This window comes from Camelus bactrianus, chromosome 8, assembly GCF_048773025.1.
Source record: "Camelus bactrianus isolate YW-2024 breed Bactrian camel chromosome 8, ASM4877302v1, whole genome shotgun sequence".
In the NCBI taxonomy this organism is placed as follows: domain Eukaryota; kingdom Metazoa; phylum Chordata; class Mammalia; order Artiodactyla; family Camelidae; genus Camelus; species Camelus bactrianus.
The window spans coordinates 67,764,701-67,786,319 of record NC_133546.1 but is presented as its reverse complement, the minus strand read 5'-3'; the positions used below and the strand labels follow the sequence as shown (position 1 = coordinate 67,786,319).

The 21,619-nt window shown below is 40.4% G+C and overlaps 1 protein-coding gene across 1 annotated transcript in view; it reads left to right on the top strand.

Annotated features, from left to right (window-relative positions):
- The window catches only part of MEI4 (meiotic double-stranded break formation protein 4), a 125,259-nt gene that overhangs the window by 24,846 nt on the left and 78,794 nt on the right, over positions 1-21,619 (top strand). Inside the window, exon 2 of the mRNA XM_010972876.3 lies at positions 4,145-4,680. Within this exon, the coding sequence (XP_010971178.2) occupies positions 4,145-4,680 (536 nt within the window). The remainder of the gene's footprint in view (positions 1-4,144; positions 4,681-21,619) is intronic.

The window sequence follows — 21,619 nt, the reverse complement described above, 5'->3', positions numbered from 1 at the left end:
TGGTGGGTTGTGAGTTGCTGAGGAGCTGGTCCTGGCTCACTATGAATATTAAAGGATAAGAGAAGATCTGTCACAGCCAGCGGGAAGTTGTCACTAAGCATTTCCCCTTATAAGGTGTCTTCTGCAGACGAGAGTATTATTCAGTGGGAGGACCACAGAGATAACAAGAGACAGGACTTCTGCCATTCAGGAGCTCATAGACGAGTGGGTAATGTAGAAATTGATGAGTGCTATGAGGGAAATGTACACGAGCTGGTATGGGAGCACACTGGCTTCTCTGCAGTGGTTAGAGAGGGTGATTGGAACTGGAGACCAGTATCTTCCAGGGTTGCTATGAACACCAATTGAATTTTTCCATAAACTGCTTTGTAAAATGAAGTGTGAATATAAGATTCTTCATTTCAGTTTGATAGTGGGACTTTAAGACTGAGAGCCATGTCATATAAAACCTGAGTGTGGTCCTCTCCTGTGGGGAGCCATGCGTTCCTGGAGGGCGCTGAGAGGCGCTGTCCCTCTGTGTGGTTCTCCACTTTGACATCCTCAACGCACGCCCTCGTCACCCTTTTCTGAGAGCACGGAAACAAAACCAGCCGGGAGGAATGGCAGTCGGAGTACCTTCGTGTCAGCAGAGCGCATGCCTGGTTAGAACCACTCAAGTTTGCATCTGTTAGCACCTGGAGATGAGATGGCATGGTTATGACTTGCCAAAAGGCACACCAGTGAGGAGGAAGTGAGAAGCAGAAACGAGAAAGCAGCTGTTGCTTCCCAGTTTAGTTGTCGGGAGAATTCATTTTACGAGTCATCCCTGAAATCACCACCTGTGAAGTTCAGGTTACTTTGATGGAAAATTGAGTAGGTTAATGAAATATTTAAGTTTATGTTCACTTTCAGAGTGGAGAACCATTTTAAATTCCATGAAAGAAATCTGTAAGCTACCTGAATAACGACAGTAGTCCAGTCTCCCTGCTTTACTTTCGTGAAGACTGAGGTGGATGTCTTGAGAAGTTATTTAAATGTTTATCTTTGCTCGTAAGGAAAAGAAAGTGTGTGTTGGCTTAAATGAACATGCTGTCTGCCTGTTCTAACGCAGAAATAGCCACATGCAGTTAAACACGTTGCTGAGCGTTCACTGTTCTGGGTGCCACCACGTGGGTGAAGCTACTGCGTCACCTCCTGACCTTGGAGTACAGATGTTGTAGTGATGGTTAGCAAGCGTGTATTTGCACTTTTATAGTGGTGACAGTAGACGCTTGTTAAGTGAATGCACTCTAAATTAAAGTCAGCCCTCTGGCTCTGTCTCCTCAGCCTCTCATTTTACTGAAGGAAAAAGGGGCAATAAATTAGATAGTTTCAAGTGTATGGTGGGGAGGGGAGAAGATGCTGCTTGTACCATTGTTCTTTTTTTAAGTCTTATTTTTTATTAAAGTGTAGTCGATTTATAATGTTAGTTTCAGGTGTACAACAAAGCGATTCAGTTATATGTGTATATATATAGATTTATATACGCACAGATTCTTTTCCACTACAGCTCATTACAAGAAATTTAATATAGTTCCCTGTGCTGTACAGTAGGCTCTTACTGTTTATCTATTTTATACATAGTAAGGAGTTTGGGATTAACAGATACACATCACCATTATTCTGATGCCCTGTTCAACTAGTCCCCCGGAACCCCTGCCCCAGTCTCCAACTTTAAAAAAAATACAACTGTTGGATGAGATCTTCTTTAACTTTTTATGTGCTGGGGTACTTTTAACATCCCTTCCTGTACATTCTCCCCGTTTCCTTCGGCCACGGAGGAAAACATTACATCCACATCAGTAAGCACAGCCCATCCCCTGGGGTCCTCGACTCGGTCCCTCCTGCCTTCTCAGAGCTGGGCCCCACCTGCCCTTTTTATTTTCTCTCCTGTCTCCAGCTTTTGTTTCTCTAGTTCTTCTCTCCTTAGTCTGTAATTGCTCAGGGTTCTCCCAGTTTGTCGTGCCAAGTTTGCCCGTGGTTATTCTCCATGCTGAGCGCTCCTGACCCAGGCCCGCAGGAGTGGCGGCCATTCTTCACTTTCTCTGTTACCTGCTCGTTCGCTCTCCCGCCCACGGTGCTCTGGCCTCTGTCCACCGCCCCGACTGATCACAGCTGCTCTGGACAAGATCATGGATGACTTTCTAGGTGGTCATTCCGGCATATTTTTTCGGCTCTTTGTTTTACTGGACGTCCGTCCCTCCTGCACGTGAGTCTCCTTGAAACCATTTCCTTGACATGCGTGACACAGTCGTTGCTGCTTTTCTTGTGCCCTCTCAGCTGTGCCTTCTCTGTCTCCTTGATGATTGTCCTCTCTCTGTGCAAACCTCAGATGGATACTCCTCAGAGCCCCTCTTTGGTCTTCTGCTCTGGTCACTGCCCATCCTCTCCCCAGGTGATCCTGAGCAATGCATTCTTCCAGGTACCACCCGCACACCAAGGACTCCTAAAGTGTGTTTTCAGTCTAGACCTTTTCCCCATCCTTTGGCTCACATGGCCAGTCTCCAAGTGAATATCTTCACCTAGATCTCCTCCGGTGGCTTCAGAGTTTATGTGACCAAGACTGACTTCTCCTTGTTTCTCCTACACCACTTTTCTGTCTGTAGTTTCACTGATCCCTTGGTAGCACCGTCATCTGCCCAGCCACCTAAGTCAGAACCATGGGCTGCATTTATTCCTGCTTCTACTCTGTGGCCTGCACCCGCGCAGTCAGCTGGCTTCCCTTTATACTGGTTTTCCCCCAGTCAGTCCCTTGCTTTCCAGTCTTCCGCTGCAACTGCCTGGTTCCCTTCTCTCAGCACATGGTGTGAGGGCCGACAGAGGTGACTTTGGACTGATCTCTCCGTATCTCACTGCGTCCTCCTCCAGTGGGCCCTTCGTAGGGCCAGCAGAGAGCTCTGTGGAGTGAAAATACGACCCTTTCCCTGTCCTGCATCACATCACTTACCGTCCCCTTCCTGCTTCCATTGCCGATACCAGTGTTTCTCAAATGTGGTTTCATAGAAATATGCTTGTGCTTTAGAAAGTTCAATGAGAATTTTTCAATTTTGTGTGTATGTTTTACTGATAATCATTTTACAAACAACGACAACCTTTTATGTGTTTATGATGGCATCTCTGTCAAAGAATGACCTAAGTTACTAAGGTAACCTTAACTTCAGGATGTCTCAGCTAATGTCAGAAGATTCTGGTGGTTATATAATTTCAAGGATCTATGACATATATATGTTTTATATATATAGAAACACACACACATATATATCTATAGATATAGATAGATACACATGCGTAATTACAAATAAATACACATACGTATATAAACCGTTTATGTATTTATTTTTGTGTACCGGGTGTGTGTATGGGTCTGCTCAGAGTTGTCCAAACTGCACTCACTTTCATTCTACCTATTAATTCTGAGACCCTTAATACCTCTTTTAAGATCCTTTAGGACCTGCCCTCTACATATTTCTCCAACTTAATCTTTTACCTTACATTTTCTGTAAAAGAAGCGTGGAACTGCTTTGGGTCCTTATTTTTACAGTGCTTTTGTTTCCTTCCTGACTCTGTGCTTCTGTGCTTACGCATTTGGTGTATGGAATTCTCTTGTCTTCCTCCATTCCCCTAACTTTAACTTGGAATGCCTCCTTATGCTTTATAAATCTGTTCTACCATCACCTCTTCCAGGATGCACTGCTCTAAGCAGGTTGGGCTGGCCAGTGGTCCTTTTATTTCCCTAGTGCCCTGAGCAGATCTCTGTCTTAGATACACCATATTGTTTTGTAGTTACCTGTTGAAATCTGTACCAGATGGTGACCTCCTTCAGGTTTTGTGGTCTCTCCTCTGTACCTTTCAGGAGTGGCCTTGAATGAGAGACAGTGACCTGCCGATACATGGTGGAGCCCCTCTGCTTTCTACCAGCAAAGTTAAGGCCTTGTCTACAGTCAGGCTAAGCGATTGTATTCACGGTTTCTCCTCTGTTCAGTTTTCACACTACTGCTTCTTCATGTTTCATATGCATTTCATGCTTCATTAAGTGTTTTAAGTTAGAAAAATCAGTATCCAGTTTTTATATGAAGAAATTTTAGCTACAGAAAGATAATGCTGCTTCTATTCCTTTATATTTCAGGGGACCCGTCTTCCCTGTTGCAGGCTCAGGAACCTAGAAGTTCTGAGAACACATCAGCTCCGCTGGAAGATTCTGGGTGTGATTTATCATGTGAGCAGAGAAGCGACCTTTCAGAGATGCCCTGGCATTCTGTGGAGAGCTGCACCCCCACCCCCTTCCCACCACTGCCCATTGGGAAAAGCCATCCTGCTGCTCCGGAAAACCCCCTGTCTTCTCACATGCGATTCTTGCAGCATCTGCTTGAACTGAAGAACTTGACGGACTCGGGGAGTCTGAAAACCGACTTCAGCCACCTTGAAAATGACTCTTCCACAGTGTCCGATTCTGTTTTTCAGTTGTTGGATGGCCTGATCACTTTTTACCGAAAACCCAAACTTCCTTTTTCAAGGTTTTGGACAGAAGCTGTTGATACTTTAGCTAGACTGATCAGTGATGGTAACTTATCTAATCATATTCTTAAAAAGTGTTCCAAGAAGTTGGAAGAATTTGAGAAGACCCTGCTACAGGTTATTTTAAGGACCAGCCATATAAATCGGGTGAGTAATACATCTCTTCTCTGAATGAAATAATCTGTCCGTAATTTTGGTGAACGTGCCCCCTGGGTGATGTCTGTTGTAGGCCCCTAGCCTCGAGGCTCCGAGTATCCAGTTGGACCCCCTTTTGTAGCCATCTGCAGCTCCGACCCGTCCCTGTGGCCCCAGCTCTGGCCTCTGATTGTCGCACCACAGCTCTGTTCTCTAGTGGATGCCTGGAGGCTTAATGCTTCTCCACTTAGAATTACCTTCCTGCTTTTTATTGGCATCCTTGGATTCTTCTCTTTTGTTTCCCTGCCTGCATTTACTTCCTATTGCTTAAAAAGTCTCAATACTTTTCAAAAAACCATGAACACTGAACAGTTTTCCAAACTATAATGCCTATGAGTGCTAAATTCCTCCTGGTGGAATTTAACCTGTTCTGTACTGAATTTGTTCTTTCTCTGGCATTGACTAGAAGATGCCTGGAGGTCAAAGAATATTTTGCCCTTCTTTTGGAATTTCCCTTGTAAGTGGCATGATACCCCATGGACCTTCTTCAGATATCCTCTGCAGGGTTAATTGAATAAATTGTCTGAGGAACACATAAGGTACAGTTGTATTAAGGTTTTTCTTCTCATTTATTTAACATGGCTTAGAAAGGTTGACTCAGGGATTCTCTTCTTACAGGTGACTTTGAGGTGACCTGAAGTTGTTTTGTTGTTTGGCTCTTGAGACATAGTGGAGAGTTTCTGTTTTGTATTTCTGCTTCCTCACTGTCTGATCCTTTGTTTGGAAAACTCCAAACGCCTTTGCATCTTAATCCTTTTTAACTGACTACTAAAATTATCAAAGAGGTGACTAAAAAGTCCATCTAACTTATGCACTGTAATTCACTGTAAGAAAAAGGTTGTTGGACCTTGTTTCTTTTGATACCTCAGTGTCCAGTGTTGGCCTCAGTGTTATAATCTAATGCTAAGAGTTTTTGTACAGTTAGGCAATACCTGAATTTTCAAAACTCTGACAAAATTGAATGAATAAGCTAATTTGTTGCATGTGCATCTGTTTTTTCCTTTTCCATTAAAGTATGATTTGGTCAATATTATGGAAAACTTTACAATTAAGCTTTTGGCATTTTGAAAGATACTGAATTTTCTGTCCAGGAAAGTGAAATTTTTTCCTATCAAATATGTCAATCAGGAATTAAATATCAGATTTTTCATGATATATATCTGAGATAAAGAATTTTTTTCTTTGCATCAGTAAATATCTCAAGTGCTTAATATTCCTTAACCTATTTTTGCATACTTTTGATTTCTTTTTTTAAAACTACTTTAAACAGGTTTTATGTGACTTGGAACCTTCTGGATACTGGCATTTGTATTCCTTACCGGTTACCAGTTGATGTAATTTTTTTCCAGTCTAATCTTTCTCTCACTGAAGGATTGGCCTCCATAGGGTAGCCTTGGGAACTGTGATGGCGCAGACGGGTCTGAAGGGTGTTTTCATACTGTTTGTCACGGTGCAAGCCCTTGCTGACTAGTTGGTCTCAGGGGAAGAATGAGTGGATGGATGGCTTTGTGATTTGGCCAAAATCTAATTCTTATCTTAGTCCTGTGTCTTCACTTGGGTTGAGCTATACTTTACTTACAGTTACCTCTACTGTTCTTGGAGAGGAAATTGTCATTTGGGGAAAGCAGAATCATAAAATTGCTCACTGCATTCACAATTAGGATGATGGTTCATAAATAAGTTTTAGTGACATTATCTCTGGGGATTTTTTTCCTCCCCAGCAAAAGCATCTTAGACTAAATCACTCAAACTTTTGTTATCACTACCAACATCATCATTATTACCATCATCATCTTCTGCCAGATATGTTCACGAGGCTTCTTTATTAGAAAAATTGACTAGCTCTTTATAAATGCTTCCCTGTCTGTTTTAGCTTTCCTCGAGCAATAAAATTTCAAGGAAGAATATGTTCTGATATGAAATATAGGCTAGCTCTTATCGCTGTATGTTTTATTTATACTATTCTTGATTAAAACAAAATACCATAGGTTAGGAAAAGATGTACTTCTTTGGAAAAACTTGTTTCCGTAGATTGGAAATGTTAAATTCTATTGCTCAAAAACATGAGCCCTGCTATTGATTTTACTAAAGTGAACTTATGTTTGTCCAATGTGATAGGAAAGGATGTGGTATGTGTACTTTAATATTCTGGCCCAGGGATTTCATGTATTTATAATTTATATACAGCCAGGTTTTAAATAAAATATAAATCTTTGACAGCATGTTCTCAACACATTCACTAATAAAATTATTCTGACCATAACTTAGTTTTTCTTTAATGATCAATAAGAACTTGGTAGCTTTCAAAATCTTGAGGTCATCATGGTGAATATCAATTACATCAGGGCTGTATATATATGTGTGTATATATACACACACAGACACGTATATATGCATATTATATACATATATATGTACATATGTATATATACATATTATATGTGTATATATGTATATATTGAAGAAATAGATTGGAGATTGAAATGAGATGCCCTGGAAATTGTTTTGAATGACTCCCTGATTTTAGCCTGGTTGAAATCATTAATAAGTTTAGGGAAAAATGTATGATTTGTAATTCTTCAGGTTCAGATAAACCCTATTTATTTTTGTGCTTTTTAAATAACTTTATATTATGTTTGCTTAATAACAGTTTTTTTTTAGGAATTGTTATCTTAGTCCCGGTCTGTACTATAATTTTAGGTTAACCATTGGTAGGACTAGAAGGTATAACCTACAGTGACATTTGACAGATATGGAAGACACGTGTCTTGAAATCAGATGGTTTACAGGGGTCTTCACTGGGGCTACCCGAGGGGTCCTGGGAAGCAGTCTTGTCTTACCTTGGGTTGAGCTGTCCTCTACCTGCAGGCCCTAGTATGGTACCTTCCTCACTCCCCTGTGTACTTGCTTGGGGTCAGGAGGCTCTGCCTTTGAGTTATTTCATGCCCTTTGTTTGACTGACAGCCTGACCTTTCCTATATTTCCAGACCTCAAAATGTGTTTATTTCTATGACTAGGAACATCACGAGCTAATCCTAGCTTTGTATGGCCACTTATTTCTTTGCAAGCCAGGATATTAACATGGAAGTTTAATACCAGATGGCTTACGGTTCTATTTAGATTTTGCAACAGCTTCTTTGTCTTCAATTTTCACTTATTAAAGAGATGGGGATGATTATATTAAGTATAAAACTTGTAGTTATTATTGAGCTTCTTAGATATTTAGCATACATTGCTAAATCTTAGAGACATAGTTACTTAGAAAACATATTCTTCACATTTCTTATTTGTTTAAACCGTAAAACAACTCTTGGGCATATTAATTGTGAAATTGAAAAAAAAAACAATTGACTCCCAAGTAGACATTAAATTTGAATCTTTTATATGTTTGATAAGCAGAATAATGGTCCCCTAGAGATGTCCACATCTTAATCCCTGGAACTATGTTAGTGAGTGGGCAGGGAATTAAGGTTGCTAATCAGCTGACCTTTCCATAAGATGATTCTGGATTACCCAAGTGGGGCCAGTACTCACAGGGTCCTTGTGAGTAAAAGAGAGAGACAAGAGAGTCAGTGTCCAAATCAGACAATTTTGAAGATGCTATGTTGCTCACTTTAGAGATGGAGGAGGGAGCCGTGAGCCAAGAAATGCAGGTTGGAAAAGACAAGGACATGGCCTCCACAGGGAACGCAGGCCTGCCAGCACTTTCACTTTGGCCTGTGAGGCCCCTTCAGAGTTCTGACCTGCAGAACTGTAACTGAATCAACGTGTGTTTTAAGCCACAGTTTGTAGCAGTTTGGTACAGCAGCAACAGGACATAATGCACTGTGTTTACCATTTTCATAGTGTTTTTGCATCTATTATCTTATTACATATTTATCTAATAACTCTGTGAGATAGGCCTGGTTGCCATCCTTATTTCCATCTGATGGATAAGAAGGATGAGGCTGGGAGAGAATTGCCTAAGGCCACACAGCTGGATAGTGGTGCTGTGAACACTAGCCTCGTGTGTTAGGATTGAACGTGCCACTGCACTCCCTCTTCTTTCTCTCTCCCTCAGTCCTCAGATTCTGGGAGGACCCAGATTATAGGATATATGCAGATGTCACTTACACAGTCCTCCTGTCCCCTGCTCTTGTGGTCCTTGTGCTCATCCCTTCCTGTCTGAACTCCTGCAGGAGCCTCGCCTCAGATTCCTGCCTCCCCTGAGCCTTCTCTGATGCACCCACCTTACCACTGTCAGTGACCTTTAACAGACGCTGAAAATCCTTCGTGGCTCCGTGTGGGTTTGTGAGCAAGCACACACTCTTCACCGCGGCCCGCGAGGCTCTTTACAGGCCCGTCAGTCTCTTCGTGTGACCTTTCTCCATTCCATCCTAAAGACTCTTCCCGCGGGTCAGATGGAGTCACCTGTGGTTTCCCTAGTACTTCCTGTTCTGTTCTTCCCCTCTGTGCCCCTGCACCTGTCAGTCCCTTCTTCTGTCCTGACAGTTGTACCCACCCTCACGAATTGAGCTCAAGGATGGAAGCCTTCCCTTCTCCCCTGCCTACCTTGCACTGTCTTCCTTGTGCTGATTGAGGAGCATTCCCGGGAATTCACCACCTTGCACATCATCCTGACTGGCTTTTGTCCTCCACTAGATCTGGAGTCTCTGGGCCACATGCCAGGCCATGCTGACTGCGGTGCCTGGTGATGGGGCGGGCGTCTCATTGTGGCCGGTGAGGGTGGGAGTCAAGGCTTCTCACGTGGCCTTGGCTCCCCTGGTGGGATGTGGTGTTTTCCTGTGGTGTTTGGTAGCGATTGGGAGGTTCTCTCTGAAAGCTTTCCTTCTTGCTAGGATGCCCCATTTGGGCCTTTGACTGGAGAGAGCAGGCTTTTGTCATTGTTGTTACCTGTGTTTCTGTCTGTGCCATTGGCATTTCTGGGTTGTTGGCTTCTCTTTTGCTCCAAATCTGAGACATACAAAGCAAAAAGAAAACCCGGGAACTCACCATCTGGTCCTTCCTTTGGTTCTCAGGCCCTTAGCCTGTCTGCCTGTCAGCCTTAGGTTTGTTTTAAACGTGATGCCCAGCGGCTTTAGCAGTACTTAGTGAGAGGAGGAGGGATACACAGGTCCTCTTCCCAGAAGTGGAAGCCTGTGAGTGTATTTTAAAATACCTTCAATTCCATACTATTATGACAAAGAACTAGCCCTGCTGCAGCCACCCAGCCCTCAGCCCCACCCGAGACCACCACTGCCAGGTCTTTCCTGCTCTTCTGCCCCCACTTCACCCATGTTTATAAATAAAAGCCTTACACTGCTGTTTCTCAGGTCATTTTCTTTTTATCTGTTCATTTTGTATCATAGAAGACAAAAATGTATGTCTTATGTGGCTGTCCTCTTCCATGTACTCTCCAGTCATAGTTTTATCATAATTTTTAGTTAAATCAGTATCACATATTTTTATTATTATACATATTATATTTTAATATCATTTTATTATTTAATACATTCATATAACTACTATAAACATGTAATTGTTTTTATCATGGAGACATTAATATACAATGATCTCATTTCCTCTTTGTACAGCTGGTTTCTTTTTTCTAAAAATAATTGCTTAGAATATTTTTTTTTCCATTTTATTTTTTTCCTACATACCTGTAACTGATGCTTCTTTCAGACACTTTGACAGGGTTGTAAGTGTCCTTTCAGTATAGCCACACAAATTGAGTCATTTATCAGTTTCATCTTTTATTTTATTTTTTTGAAGACACACCTTCTGGAGTCTTCCTGTTCTAATCTGTGCCGAGGCTTCCTGTGTCTCTGCTCAGTTTACTCCAGGGACTTCTTTTAATCACCACCCTGGGAGTTCCCTTTGCTGGTTTCCTGTGCGGTATCTCAGAGTCCCTAGATCTCACTTATGCCTTTCCTTGGTTTAAAACTTCATTTAGGTGATGCACATGCTTCATGAGCTTACTTAGAATGGATTCCTGGGATGTAAACTTTAAAAATATTTGTTTACTTAAAATATTTTATTCCAACTTAAAACTTCATTGCTGGATTAGGCTAGGTTTTTCTGGTTGGGAATCATTTTTCTATAGAAGTTAAAACATTTTCCCACTAACTTCTGGACTTCAGTGTTGCTAATGAGATTTCCAATGTAATTCTGAGTTTAATTCCTTGAATGTGATCTATTCTCCACCCCTGCACACCCACAGAAGCACCTGAGATCTCTCTTGTCCCCTTTGTTTATAACTCCAGGATGGTGTACCTCGATGTGTGTCTTTCAAAATTTCTTTTCTAAGTCCTGGGTGGGTCTTTCAACTTGGGCTCTCATCTTTCAGTTCTAAAAGTTTTTGAACAACTTTTCTCATATATCTCTGCCTTTTATCTTCTCCGTACCCTTTTTCTAGACTAGTTCTTGGTCTGATTCTCTAGATTTCTTGTCTTTTTTTTTTCTTGTACTGTTTATTCTTTTTATTTTTGTTTTTTCTTGAGAGATTTCCTCAACTTTTTCTTCTAGCCATTGTATCGAATTTTTATTTCTGCTGAAATATTTTTTAGTTTCTATGAATTCTTAGTCTTTTGATTGTTCCTTTATAGCTCCCAGTTCTTGTTTATATACAATAATATATAAAATGTTTATATTTTCTTTCTTTTTATTGAGTTATAGTCAGTTTACAATGTTGTGTCAAATTCCAGCGTAGAGCACAATTTTTCAGTTATACATGAACATACGTATATTCATTGTCGCATTCTTTTTCACTGTGAGCTACCTCAAGATCTTGTATATATTTCCCTGTGCTATACAGTATAATCTTGTTTATCTATTCTACATATGCCTGTCAGTATCTATAAATTTTGAAATCCCAGTCTGTCCTTTCCCACCCCCGCCCCTCTGGCAACCACAAGTTTGTATTCTATGTCTATGAGTCTAAAATGTTTATATTTTTTTGCCTCTCTTTTCTTCTGGTCTTGATGTCTGCATCTCAGCTGATCACTGTCTTTTGTATTTGAGGCTTTCCAGTGCCTTGAGCTAATCTGGAAATACGGGCAAGGTCTAAGCGGGCCACCTGACGGATATTACCTAGGGGAGGTGCACTGGCTGCTTGAGCAGAGGCGCTGAGGCAGGAGGAAGCTTGCAGGGCCCTGGAACTGCCATAACTGGGGAGTGTGGTTGGGAAGGAGAGGAGCTTAGCAAGACCTGTACCTAATGTGATGGAGAGGTCCAGATAATGAAAGTTCTTGTATATTCTGTTAAATACTTGAGTTTCTTCTGCAGGCCAGAAGTCTTACGGCATATAATTTAAAATTGCATGTGCAGTTTCGTGTGTAGGAGCGTGTGCTCTTTTTCTAGGAAGGTGCTCCCTAGCTTCCATGTGTTTCTGAAAGGATACTGTGATCCCCAAAAGTAAACAATATCCGGGAAAGCCTTGAGACTGATTTGCACACCCTGCCCAAGTAAATACCTTCTCATCCAAATTCTACCTGCTTTTCAAAGCATGGCTCAAATCTCCCTTCATTCATAATTTCTTCCTTATCAATTTGATCCTGAAATGGACTCCTCTTCTGAAATTCTGTAGCAATTATTATCCACATAATTCACTTTTCGGTTTGCCATATGCTGTCTTATTTCAGTTTATCTAGCATGGCTCAGATTTTTAAAGTATTTTATTGAACCTTTCAAGTGTTTTTATTGCAGAGATTAATAGCTTAAGTTAGCATTCCCAAACTTATTTACTAGCGGTGATCTTTGACAAGATTACTTCAAGTTCCACGTCTATAAAATGGAAACAGTAAATAAGATTCCCTCACAGGGCTGTTGAGAATTTTCAATGAGTAGAAGCAAGCGAAGTGCTTAGCATAATATCTGGTATCACGTACTTCCCTGAGGAGGGGGCTGTATCCTATTTTCTCCACTATTTCTGGTATAATACTGAGCTCATTTTATGAGCAAAATACAATGTTTTTTTAATTGAAAATAAGACAGTGAAAAGAATTGACAAGTTATACTTCACATGCCCGCATACACTTAAATACCATCTACTGTCTTTTGATCGTGTGTTTTTGGGGATGAAGCCTTCCCTCCAGCAGCTCTGTCTTGCTGCCATGTAAGGATTCTCCTGCAGTGCCTCCACGTACCAGGGGCTGGAGAGCATCTCGTGGGGTCACAACTGTCCTTCCACAGCTTCCCGCTGACCGGTCAGCTAATTAGCGGGCATCATGGATATTTTTCTTTCTATCTTAATTATAGAAAATCCACTGTAAATTAACTATTTGAGTGTCATGGTTTCAGTGTCTCTTTGCATCAGTCCCTTCCGGTGGAGCTGTGCTGGGCTACGTCGCTGATGTGGGATTCTGTTGCTATTGATTCTCCCCAGACTGTCGTTTCTACTTGGATCACTAAAGATTTGGCTGTCAGGCATTTTATGGATAAATCTGAAGCTGTCATTCACAAAGTCAGTTGTCTTTTCTCACCAATGTGTATTTCTTAGTTGTATGTTAAAGCTCATTCATGCCATGATGATACCAACCAGTAAAACATTAACTTTTTAATATAATTCTATCCAAGTAGCAGCATTTGTTATAGCTTTTTTTTTTTTTTTTTTTTTTTTTTGCCGTGAGATACATCATTTTAGTAATGACATAGGCTTTTACTCCTTTGCTGACTTTCCAAAAAGCCTTACCCTCTGCTGTTTCTGTTTTTGTCCTAGGTGTTCATCAGTTACTTAAAGTTTGCCTCAAGGACTTGTAAGGCTGCCCACAGTCTGCTTTGTTTTAGGATGCTCCTGGGGAAACAGAAGTGGGATCTAAGGTTAAGGCTTCAAGCCTCATTTCATTTCTGTGCAGTGTTAAAAACAATCTGGGCTAATGTTCCTGCCCTTGTGCTTTAATTTAATAAGTTTACTGAAACAAGATGTATCATAAACTAAAATCTTAATACTTGTTTGATCACTGCACCAGGGCATAAACCAGACACTCCTCGGGTTTTCAAAGCAGTGTTTAACTTGTAGGTCTCCTGCAAGGAAAGGGGAATAGACAGAACAGAACTTGTTTCGGTTTACTTTCAAAGTATAGTTTCCCCTCCAATTTCTCTTCCTAAGATGTTTAACAGCAGTCTCCCTTCATACTGTGCTTCTCAGCTTGTGAAGAAGCACTTTCCCCTGGAATTTACTACCTGTTCTGGCAACAACTCTGTGTTGTGGTTGATACTAGTATCTTCAGTTTATAATGAAAAAATTGAAGATAGGCAGGTTAAAGAACTCACTGAAGTTACTTAATTTAATTAACCAATCACAGAAGACTTAGGACTCAAACTTACATATATATATGATGACACATTCTTCCCCTCTTCCTACTGTATCTTATTTCCATCATTAATTTTTAAAATTATTCGTGCATTTTTGTCCTAAATGCAAAAGAAGTAAACTGACTTATGTTTATATATTAAAAAACATTCATTGGATATCAGAGGTCTTAGCAATATTTCTTTCAGTTTTACAAGAAGAATATTTATAGTTTGCATGGATAAGTTGCTGCATTTTATTCTGGACAAAGGTTTATGTTTATAGAGAGCAAAAAAGGAAGAAAGTACTGCTCTGTGTTACAATATAGGGTCATATGTTCCTTTTTTCTTCTTTATTGGCTATAAATAAGTCTGTTGAAAACTTCATAATTGCACGCAGAGTTCTGTAACCCTAGTTTCTAATTAACTGTAAACTATGTGTTTTGCTTATGTCTACATAAAAATTGAAATATCTTCCTTCCTGTTATAATAAGTTTTTTTTGGAATACATTTCAAATTTCTATTTATAAACTTATAAATAGGAATTTTAAGCTATTTTTTTAGTTTATTTTTCCCGTGGAGTTCAGAATCTGCATAAAGTACCCACCCCACATAGTTATCAATACTTATAAGCATTGGAAAAGCTTAAATCATAAGTATCAAATGTGAGCCTTGGAAAAATCGATTTTGAAAATGTGAAATTGCTTCTACTTTATTAATAGGCAATAATGATTTTGAAGCAGAACATGTTTATTTTGAGCATATAATTAACTGTTAACCAATTTACTCGTTTTTTCCATGGTATTTTTCAAGTTGTAGGTCTCTAATACGAAACATGGGACTCCTCTCATGTTCTGGGCGCTCTCACAGATACTGGGTAGACGGAGGAGACACAGTCCCTGACCTAGAGAGCTAGTCGTCGAGATAGCCACTGAATACACGAACAAGTAAACATACAGTGATGTAACAGGTTTGGAAAAAAGAAATGAACAGGGTGCGATGGGAGGGGACAAAAGGGAAGACCTAATTTTGGTTGGTGGGACATGCAAAGCCTCATGGAGGAATTAGCTTTTAAATAGAATGAGAGGGAGTTTGAAGTAAGAACTTTGAAACAGTGGTCATAGCGCATGTCCCTGAGACAGGACGGATGTGAGCATCTGGAAGGAGGCAGTGTACCTGAGCTGAGAGAGGAAGGGCAGAGAGCTGCATAGTGAGTCTGGGAGAGCATGGACTGTAATGGATTGGTAGGATGCCTGCCGTATTAGTTTCCTGGGGCTGCTGGAACAAATTACCACCATCTCAATGGCTTAACAGGAGAAATTTGTTCTCTCACAGTTCTGGTGCCCAGAAACCTGAAATAAAGGTGTTTTTATCTGGAGATACCAGGGGAGAATGTTGGAAGTTTAGACAGATAAATCTTCCAGAAAGTAAAGGAAAAAAGAAAATAGAAAATAAGGGGGCGAAAGAAAGAAAACTGGAGGGCTAATTTTTGGAGTCCAACATTTAAATAATAGAGTTCCAGAAAGATGGAATAAGAGAAAATAAGAGGAAATCATTGAAGACACAATTTTAAAGATTTCTGAAAAATGAAAAACCTGTATTTCTACATTGAAAGACTACAAAGTACCCTGTACTTGGATGAAAATAGATTATAGTAAGGCCATCACTGTGAAATTTCAGAACACTGATTCAAATAAAAGATCTGCTGCTAGAGAGAGGAGGGAAAAAAATTACAGTTTATAGGCCAAATATCATGAATATACATATTTCAGATTTTGCAAAAGCAAAACAGTGAAAGAACTGAAGACAATGAAGTCTTCCCAAATATTTCTAGGAAATCTATTTCCAACTCAGAATTTGGTACCTGATCAAACTATCAATCAAGTATAAGAGTAAATGAAGATATTTTCAGGTATATGAGGTCTCAAGTTATGCCTTCCATGTACTCCTTCTCAAGATACTATTGGATGGTATTCTCTCACAAAATGAGCTCGTAAACCAAGAATAAAAGGCATGAAATACAGGAAACTGAAGAACAACATATGATAGAAGATGATGCTGAAGGACCTTTCAGGATGACAGCCATGCACCAGGCCTGGAGAGCAACCTTGTGCATTGGAGTCAGTCAAGAGGGTCCAGATCTTTAAGAAAGTGAAATTGACTGAATACACAGCATGTGGGAACATCTTCAGAGCAGATTAAAACAACTGAAGAAGAGTTTGGGGGTAGATTTTTATTAACTGCATAAAAAATTAACCATTTTTAATTACAGGGAAATGTGCAGAAAAAGAAAAGTATATAGAAATCTACATGGCCTGGCTGTGCATACTATTTATGTTACAATAATATAAACACAAAGTAAATAGCTATAGAAAATCATGAGTGAAAAGTGTGTATATGGGTAGAAGTGTGTGTGTGAGTGTGTGTGAGAGAGGGAGAGAGGAGGAGGAGAATGGGGGATGAGTGCAGGGCAAACAAAAGACAGTTACATCCATAGTGGGAAATCGGTATTTTTTAAAAAGCATGTTATTATAAAAAGCAGGTAAACACCAAAAGAATCTACTAGAAGAGTTCCCAGTGAGAATGACGGTGGAAGGGGCAGAGTCCCACTGTCTTTGGGATGAGTGCTGTACAACTGTCTGATAGTTTAGGCCTGGAAAACCTGAATAAAAACAAAAACTGGGGGAAAATAGGTATGTTAGAGGAAGAACCTACAGGATTTGGTATGGATTTACGGTGGGGGGTTGGGGAGAAGTAGGCAATAAGCAGTATTCCTGGGTTTCTACTCATCGACTAGGTGACCAGAGGTGCCGTTACAGATTCAGGGGTGACAGGAGGAGGAGCCGGCCGAGGCTGGGCAGGGGGATACCAAGGCCCTTTCAGACGTACGGGTTTATACTGACTCCGAGATGGTGTGCGCGGCAAGGCACTTGGCTTTGTCAGCCTGGACCTTAAAAAGGGGACCCGGCCTGGAGATAATTGAGTCTTTGCACGCAGAGGTTTTAAAGCTGTGGGAAAACAGATCACAGGCAGGAAGAGAGGAGGGCCTAGCGTGAACTGTCAGGAGCCCTGGGCATTTTGTGGTCTGATAGCAAGGAAGGAGCTTGCAAAGGAGATCAAGAACTAGAGGACTGAGAGGGAGGGGAAAAGTCAGCAGGGATTGTCTTGGAAGTGAAGAGAAGAGGGTCTTTCAAAAAGAGGGAATAGTCCGTCTTGCTGCTGCATGATACGCAGAGCTCTCAGAAGATGAGCTGAAAGGCCTCCGTCAGGAGCCCTTCACGTTGCTTGTTCGTACCTGGGGTACTTGGTAACTTAGCACTCTTGTCACACGCTTACTGAAGATGCTCTCAGACCTTAATGTGCTGGCGGTCATATTGCTACTTACATGTAACCAGCTTCCTTTTTGAGTTAACGCTGGGAAACATAGTCTAGGTAATCCAAAATACTAACTTAAAACTATGTATCCTTTTAAAATATTTGTTAACATATTTGGATTTCATTTTTGGTGGGCTTACTTAAGACACAGGAGCCTTTTGATTGTGTTTTCCGTGTCTCGTGTTAATGGAGACATGTGATAGCATGTACCACGACTGTCTATTGTTGTTTATCATTTGCCACTTTCCTGGAGTTCCATCTCCCAGTTCTCTCTGTCAAATGCTATTTCCATTTTCCTTAGTTCTACACTTTAATTCTTTAGTTCTGCACTTTTGTTCAGAAACTCTTAGCAATAGACAACAGAAGAGCATGGCATTGAGATGGCTATAGTTGTTCATCTTCATACGAGGACTTCTTCATACTTTCAAACGAAAAGTGTTATATCCTGATGAAGAAACACCTGGGACTATTTTGAGACGATACCATACTACCTGAAATTATTTGGGAAGGTCTGGGAGTCAGAATTTTAGGTAGTAGTCACCTTATAGGGATGTGTCCCGGAAAATACTAGGCATTCTCCGGAGGTTGCAAGGAGTGAAGACAGCTTCGGGTCAACCTAAGAAAGAGCAGGTTCTTGTAAGGATGGATGCAGACTTGGCACACTGGCCACAAGCAGCAGCGGGAACACGGTACTTTCTTTGACCCTCCAGTGGTTTCTCAAGTCATATAGGTGTTAATCTGATCATCTGCTTCTGTAGAGTACTTGTAGTTTGTGGTTTGTTGTTTATTTCATCTTGATATCATAACCTTTCAGTTGCCTCATGCTTAAAACTAAGTTAAGGGCCAAGCACAGTCCCTAGCAGATTCTAGCCTAATTGAATTAAATAATTATAACTCTGACATAGTCATATTGAATTGAGTAATTGAATTAATGAATAAGTAGCTAATGTTCCTTCTGGTAAAAGTATATGTCAGGATGATCATGCCAGAATCCCCAGATGGGTTCAAATATACCTTAGGAAGATTAATATTTATATGTAGAATGCACTCTTTATTTTTTATGAGGGGGTGGTAATTAGGCTTATTCATTTATTTCTATTTGGTGGAGGTACCGAGGATTGAAGCCAGGGCCTTGTGCATGCCAAGCATGCACTCTACCACTTGAGCTGTACCCTTCCCCCTAGAATGTGTTCTTAAGGTAAACCATGGCGAACTTAATGGGATGGTAAAATATATACTGATTTGTGTCATGTGATAATTCAGGATCGTTCTTACAGAGCTGAGCAGACATTTCCTTCCCTTTTCTGTGTTGTTTTTCTAATGCCTATGATCTGTTCACATCAGTGCAGTTAGATTTCCCAAATCCTGTGTCTTAGCCCCCCCACCCCCACCCCCAGCGCATGAATGCTTGCTGCTCGATATAGTAAAACCTTCTTCCTCAAAATGCAGTCCAGGGACCAGCCATGTTGACATTATCCAGGAGCTTGTTTGAAATGCAGACTCTCAGACCCCATCTCAGATCTACAGAATCTGATTCTGCCTTTTAACAAGGGCTCCAGGTAATTCATATAAATATTAAAGTTTGAGAAGCACTGAATTAAGAAAATAAATTTTGATTCTAACCCCCCAGTAATTAAGGCCATATTTATTGAACTCTTGCTAAGTGCTTTGCATAGATCATTTCGCTTAATCCTTGTAACAACGCAGGGAAGGTATTTTTATTATCCTTATTTTACAGATGGAGAAATTGAGGCTTTCAGAGGTGAGGGAACTTTCCCACGAGTACAGCTAGGCAGTCCTACTCCGGAGGCTCTGTTCTTAAATGAGACAGTTGCTGCCTTCCCAAAGCGATGGTTTACTTACACTCAGCTCCTAGGAACCCAGCACCCTGTGCTCTACCAGTATGACGTCTGTCCTCTAAGCTCAGGGAATCTCTTTCTCTTTCTTCCCCATACCCCAGCCAGAGAAGAGTTTGAGGAAAATAATCACCTCCTCTCTGGCCTGGTTACTGGAGGGTTTTAGAGCCACAGGCATGGATTGTGTGCTTGCTGTGTGTGCGGCCTGAGGAGGAGACAGAATGGGGTTGGGGGAGTGTTATGAATATAGTCTGGACTCTGGCATTTAGAATTCCCTCAGGGAATTGTTAGTTAGGGTTCAGGGAAGGATGAGAGAAGAGGAGAGTCTGAGCCCCTTTTTGCCTGGGTACCCAAAACCATGAAAGTGGATGAATCTTTAGTATCAGCCCAAGACGTGTGATTTTAGACATAAGGAAAAGAATTTCCATATCAGAAAAATATCTTCATCTACTCCAGTTTTTAAAGCACTTTATTGAGTTATAAAATAAACTGCACATACTCAGAATACCCAGTTTGATAAATTTTCATCAATTGAGTTTTGTCTTCAATTCTTTTCTAGGAGGCAAACACTCCTATACCACAAAATAGAAAGATGGAAAGTTTACAGCACAGTGGTTGAGGTTTGGGCCAAATGATACTGAATCTTTTTGTTTTGATAAAGGAAGAGTCTAGAAGAGAGAGATGTCCCAGGCTGACTTCAAGGGGAAAGGGGCAGGGTGCCACTGAAATTGGAAAAAAGGAGGGTTGACAGTTTTAGCCTGCTTATCATCCTGTATATAAACAGAAGGGTTGCTGTATGTAGCTGTGCTGAACTGGAAACACGGCCGTTGCTCATACATGCTTTGCACATAAAAGTAATATTAATTATGAGTTTTGAATGAATAATTCACTGAACATGCATAAAATTGCTTAACTATTTTTAGTCAAAGGCCTGGCGACTTCAGATTCATCGCAGTCTGTGGTGGGGTAAATACAGCGCACGTGGTAGTAAGCCTTCATCTCAGCTGCCTGTGTTTCTCCTTAGGGCATTTACCTGACGTTGAGAATGAGTCGTTACATTTCTTTGTAAATCTGTTGTTTTCCTCCACTCCTTGTGTGGCTGTCCATTGAAGCTCTGCTTGGCTCTCTGCACTTCCAAGGGAAACCATGGGAATGCATTTGTCTGGGAAACAGAAGACTGAGCTTTCCTGTACATTCCAGGGATCACTGTCTGGAAGATAGTCTTTCCTTCAACCGATCTAGCAATCACAGAGCACAGTGAATTTAGCTCATCTAAGAGGAGGAGTTAGTTGGATGAATTTGGGGTACAGGGTGCATATATATATAGTAATATATGCTTAGTCTGTGATAGGTATACACCTGAAGGTATAAGAGGGGCAAATGGTAAAATAATTTTAAAAAACACACCTTCCTTCATGATAAATAGCTTGTTTTACTTTTTAAATGTGTTCGTTTTTTTTTTCAGTTAGTCTTAATAAAAAACATGAAAAAACTCTGATGAAGCTGATCTCTCAACATGACTATAATAATTTCAGATGCTAGAGTATACAGGAAATATGACAATAATATGTACTCCATTCTTGGCTTTGCGAATAATTGAAACCAGAATAGGCTTAGAAAGGTCTCTTAATTTCCTTCACCAGGAGTTTTACCTTGAATTTGTGGAAGAGAGTTATTCTGAAATGCAACATCTTTTTTTTTGTCCAAAGTAAGATGTTTTCTTCTTTTACTTTTGCCATTTTCATGAATATTTCTTTTATTTTATGATAAGCAATTTTTCTTCAGAAAGAACAAAAAATTAAGGACAGTGCTAGGAAGTTAATGCCAGTCTGATCTTGTTTTCATTGCTTCAGAGCAAAATCAAATATAAAATAAAATCAGAACACAAACACTAATACATGATACATTTAAACCAAGGTTTATACATAGTTCCTTATAAAGATGTTTACTAATACTTAGTTTCATTCTTTTGCCAAGAGAGGAGTTCCCTAGAAAGCAGTACTGAAACTTACTTTTTATAGCAAACTAATCTTAAACAATTGAAGTGAGAGAAATCAAGTTGGACAGAACTTGAGTGTAGAATTCATCTTTAAGTAATTTCTGCTATTAGCAATGGTCCTTAACCTGTTTTTTAAAAAATACTGCTGCCTGAATCCCATGCCAGATCCACTGAAATGGCATCTTTTGGCATCTGATGTTTTCGAAAGTTTCACAGACGATTCTAATGCTCAGTAAGTTGGAGAACCACTGAGCTCGTGGGGCAGGCTATTTAGAAAACAAACTGCATGAGTGTGCGCGCACACACACACCTTTTAGTAACTGAGCAGATCCTTTTTCTACATGATTTGGTGTGGGTCCCGAAGTTTCCAGATGCTGAAATGAAGTCTGAT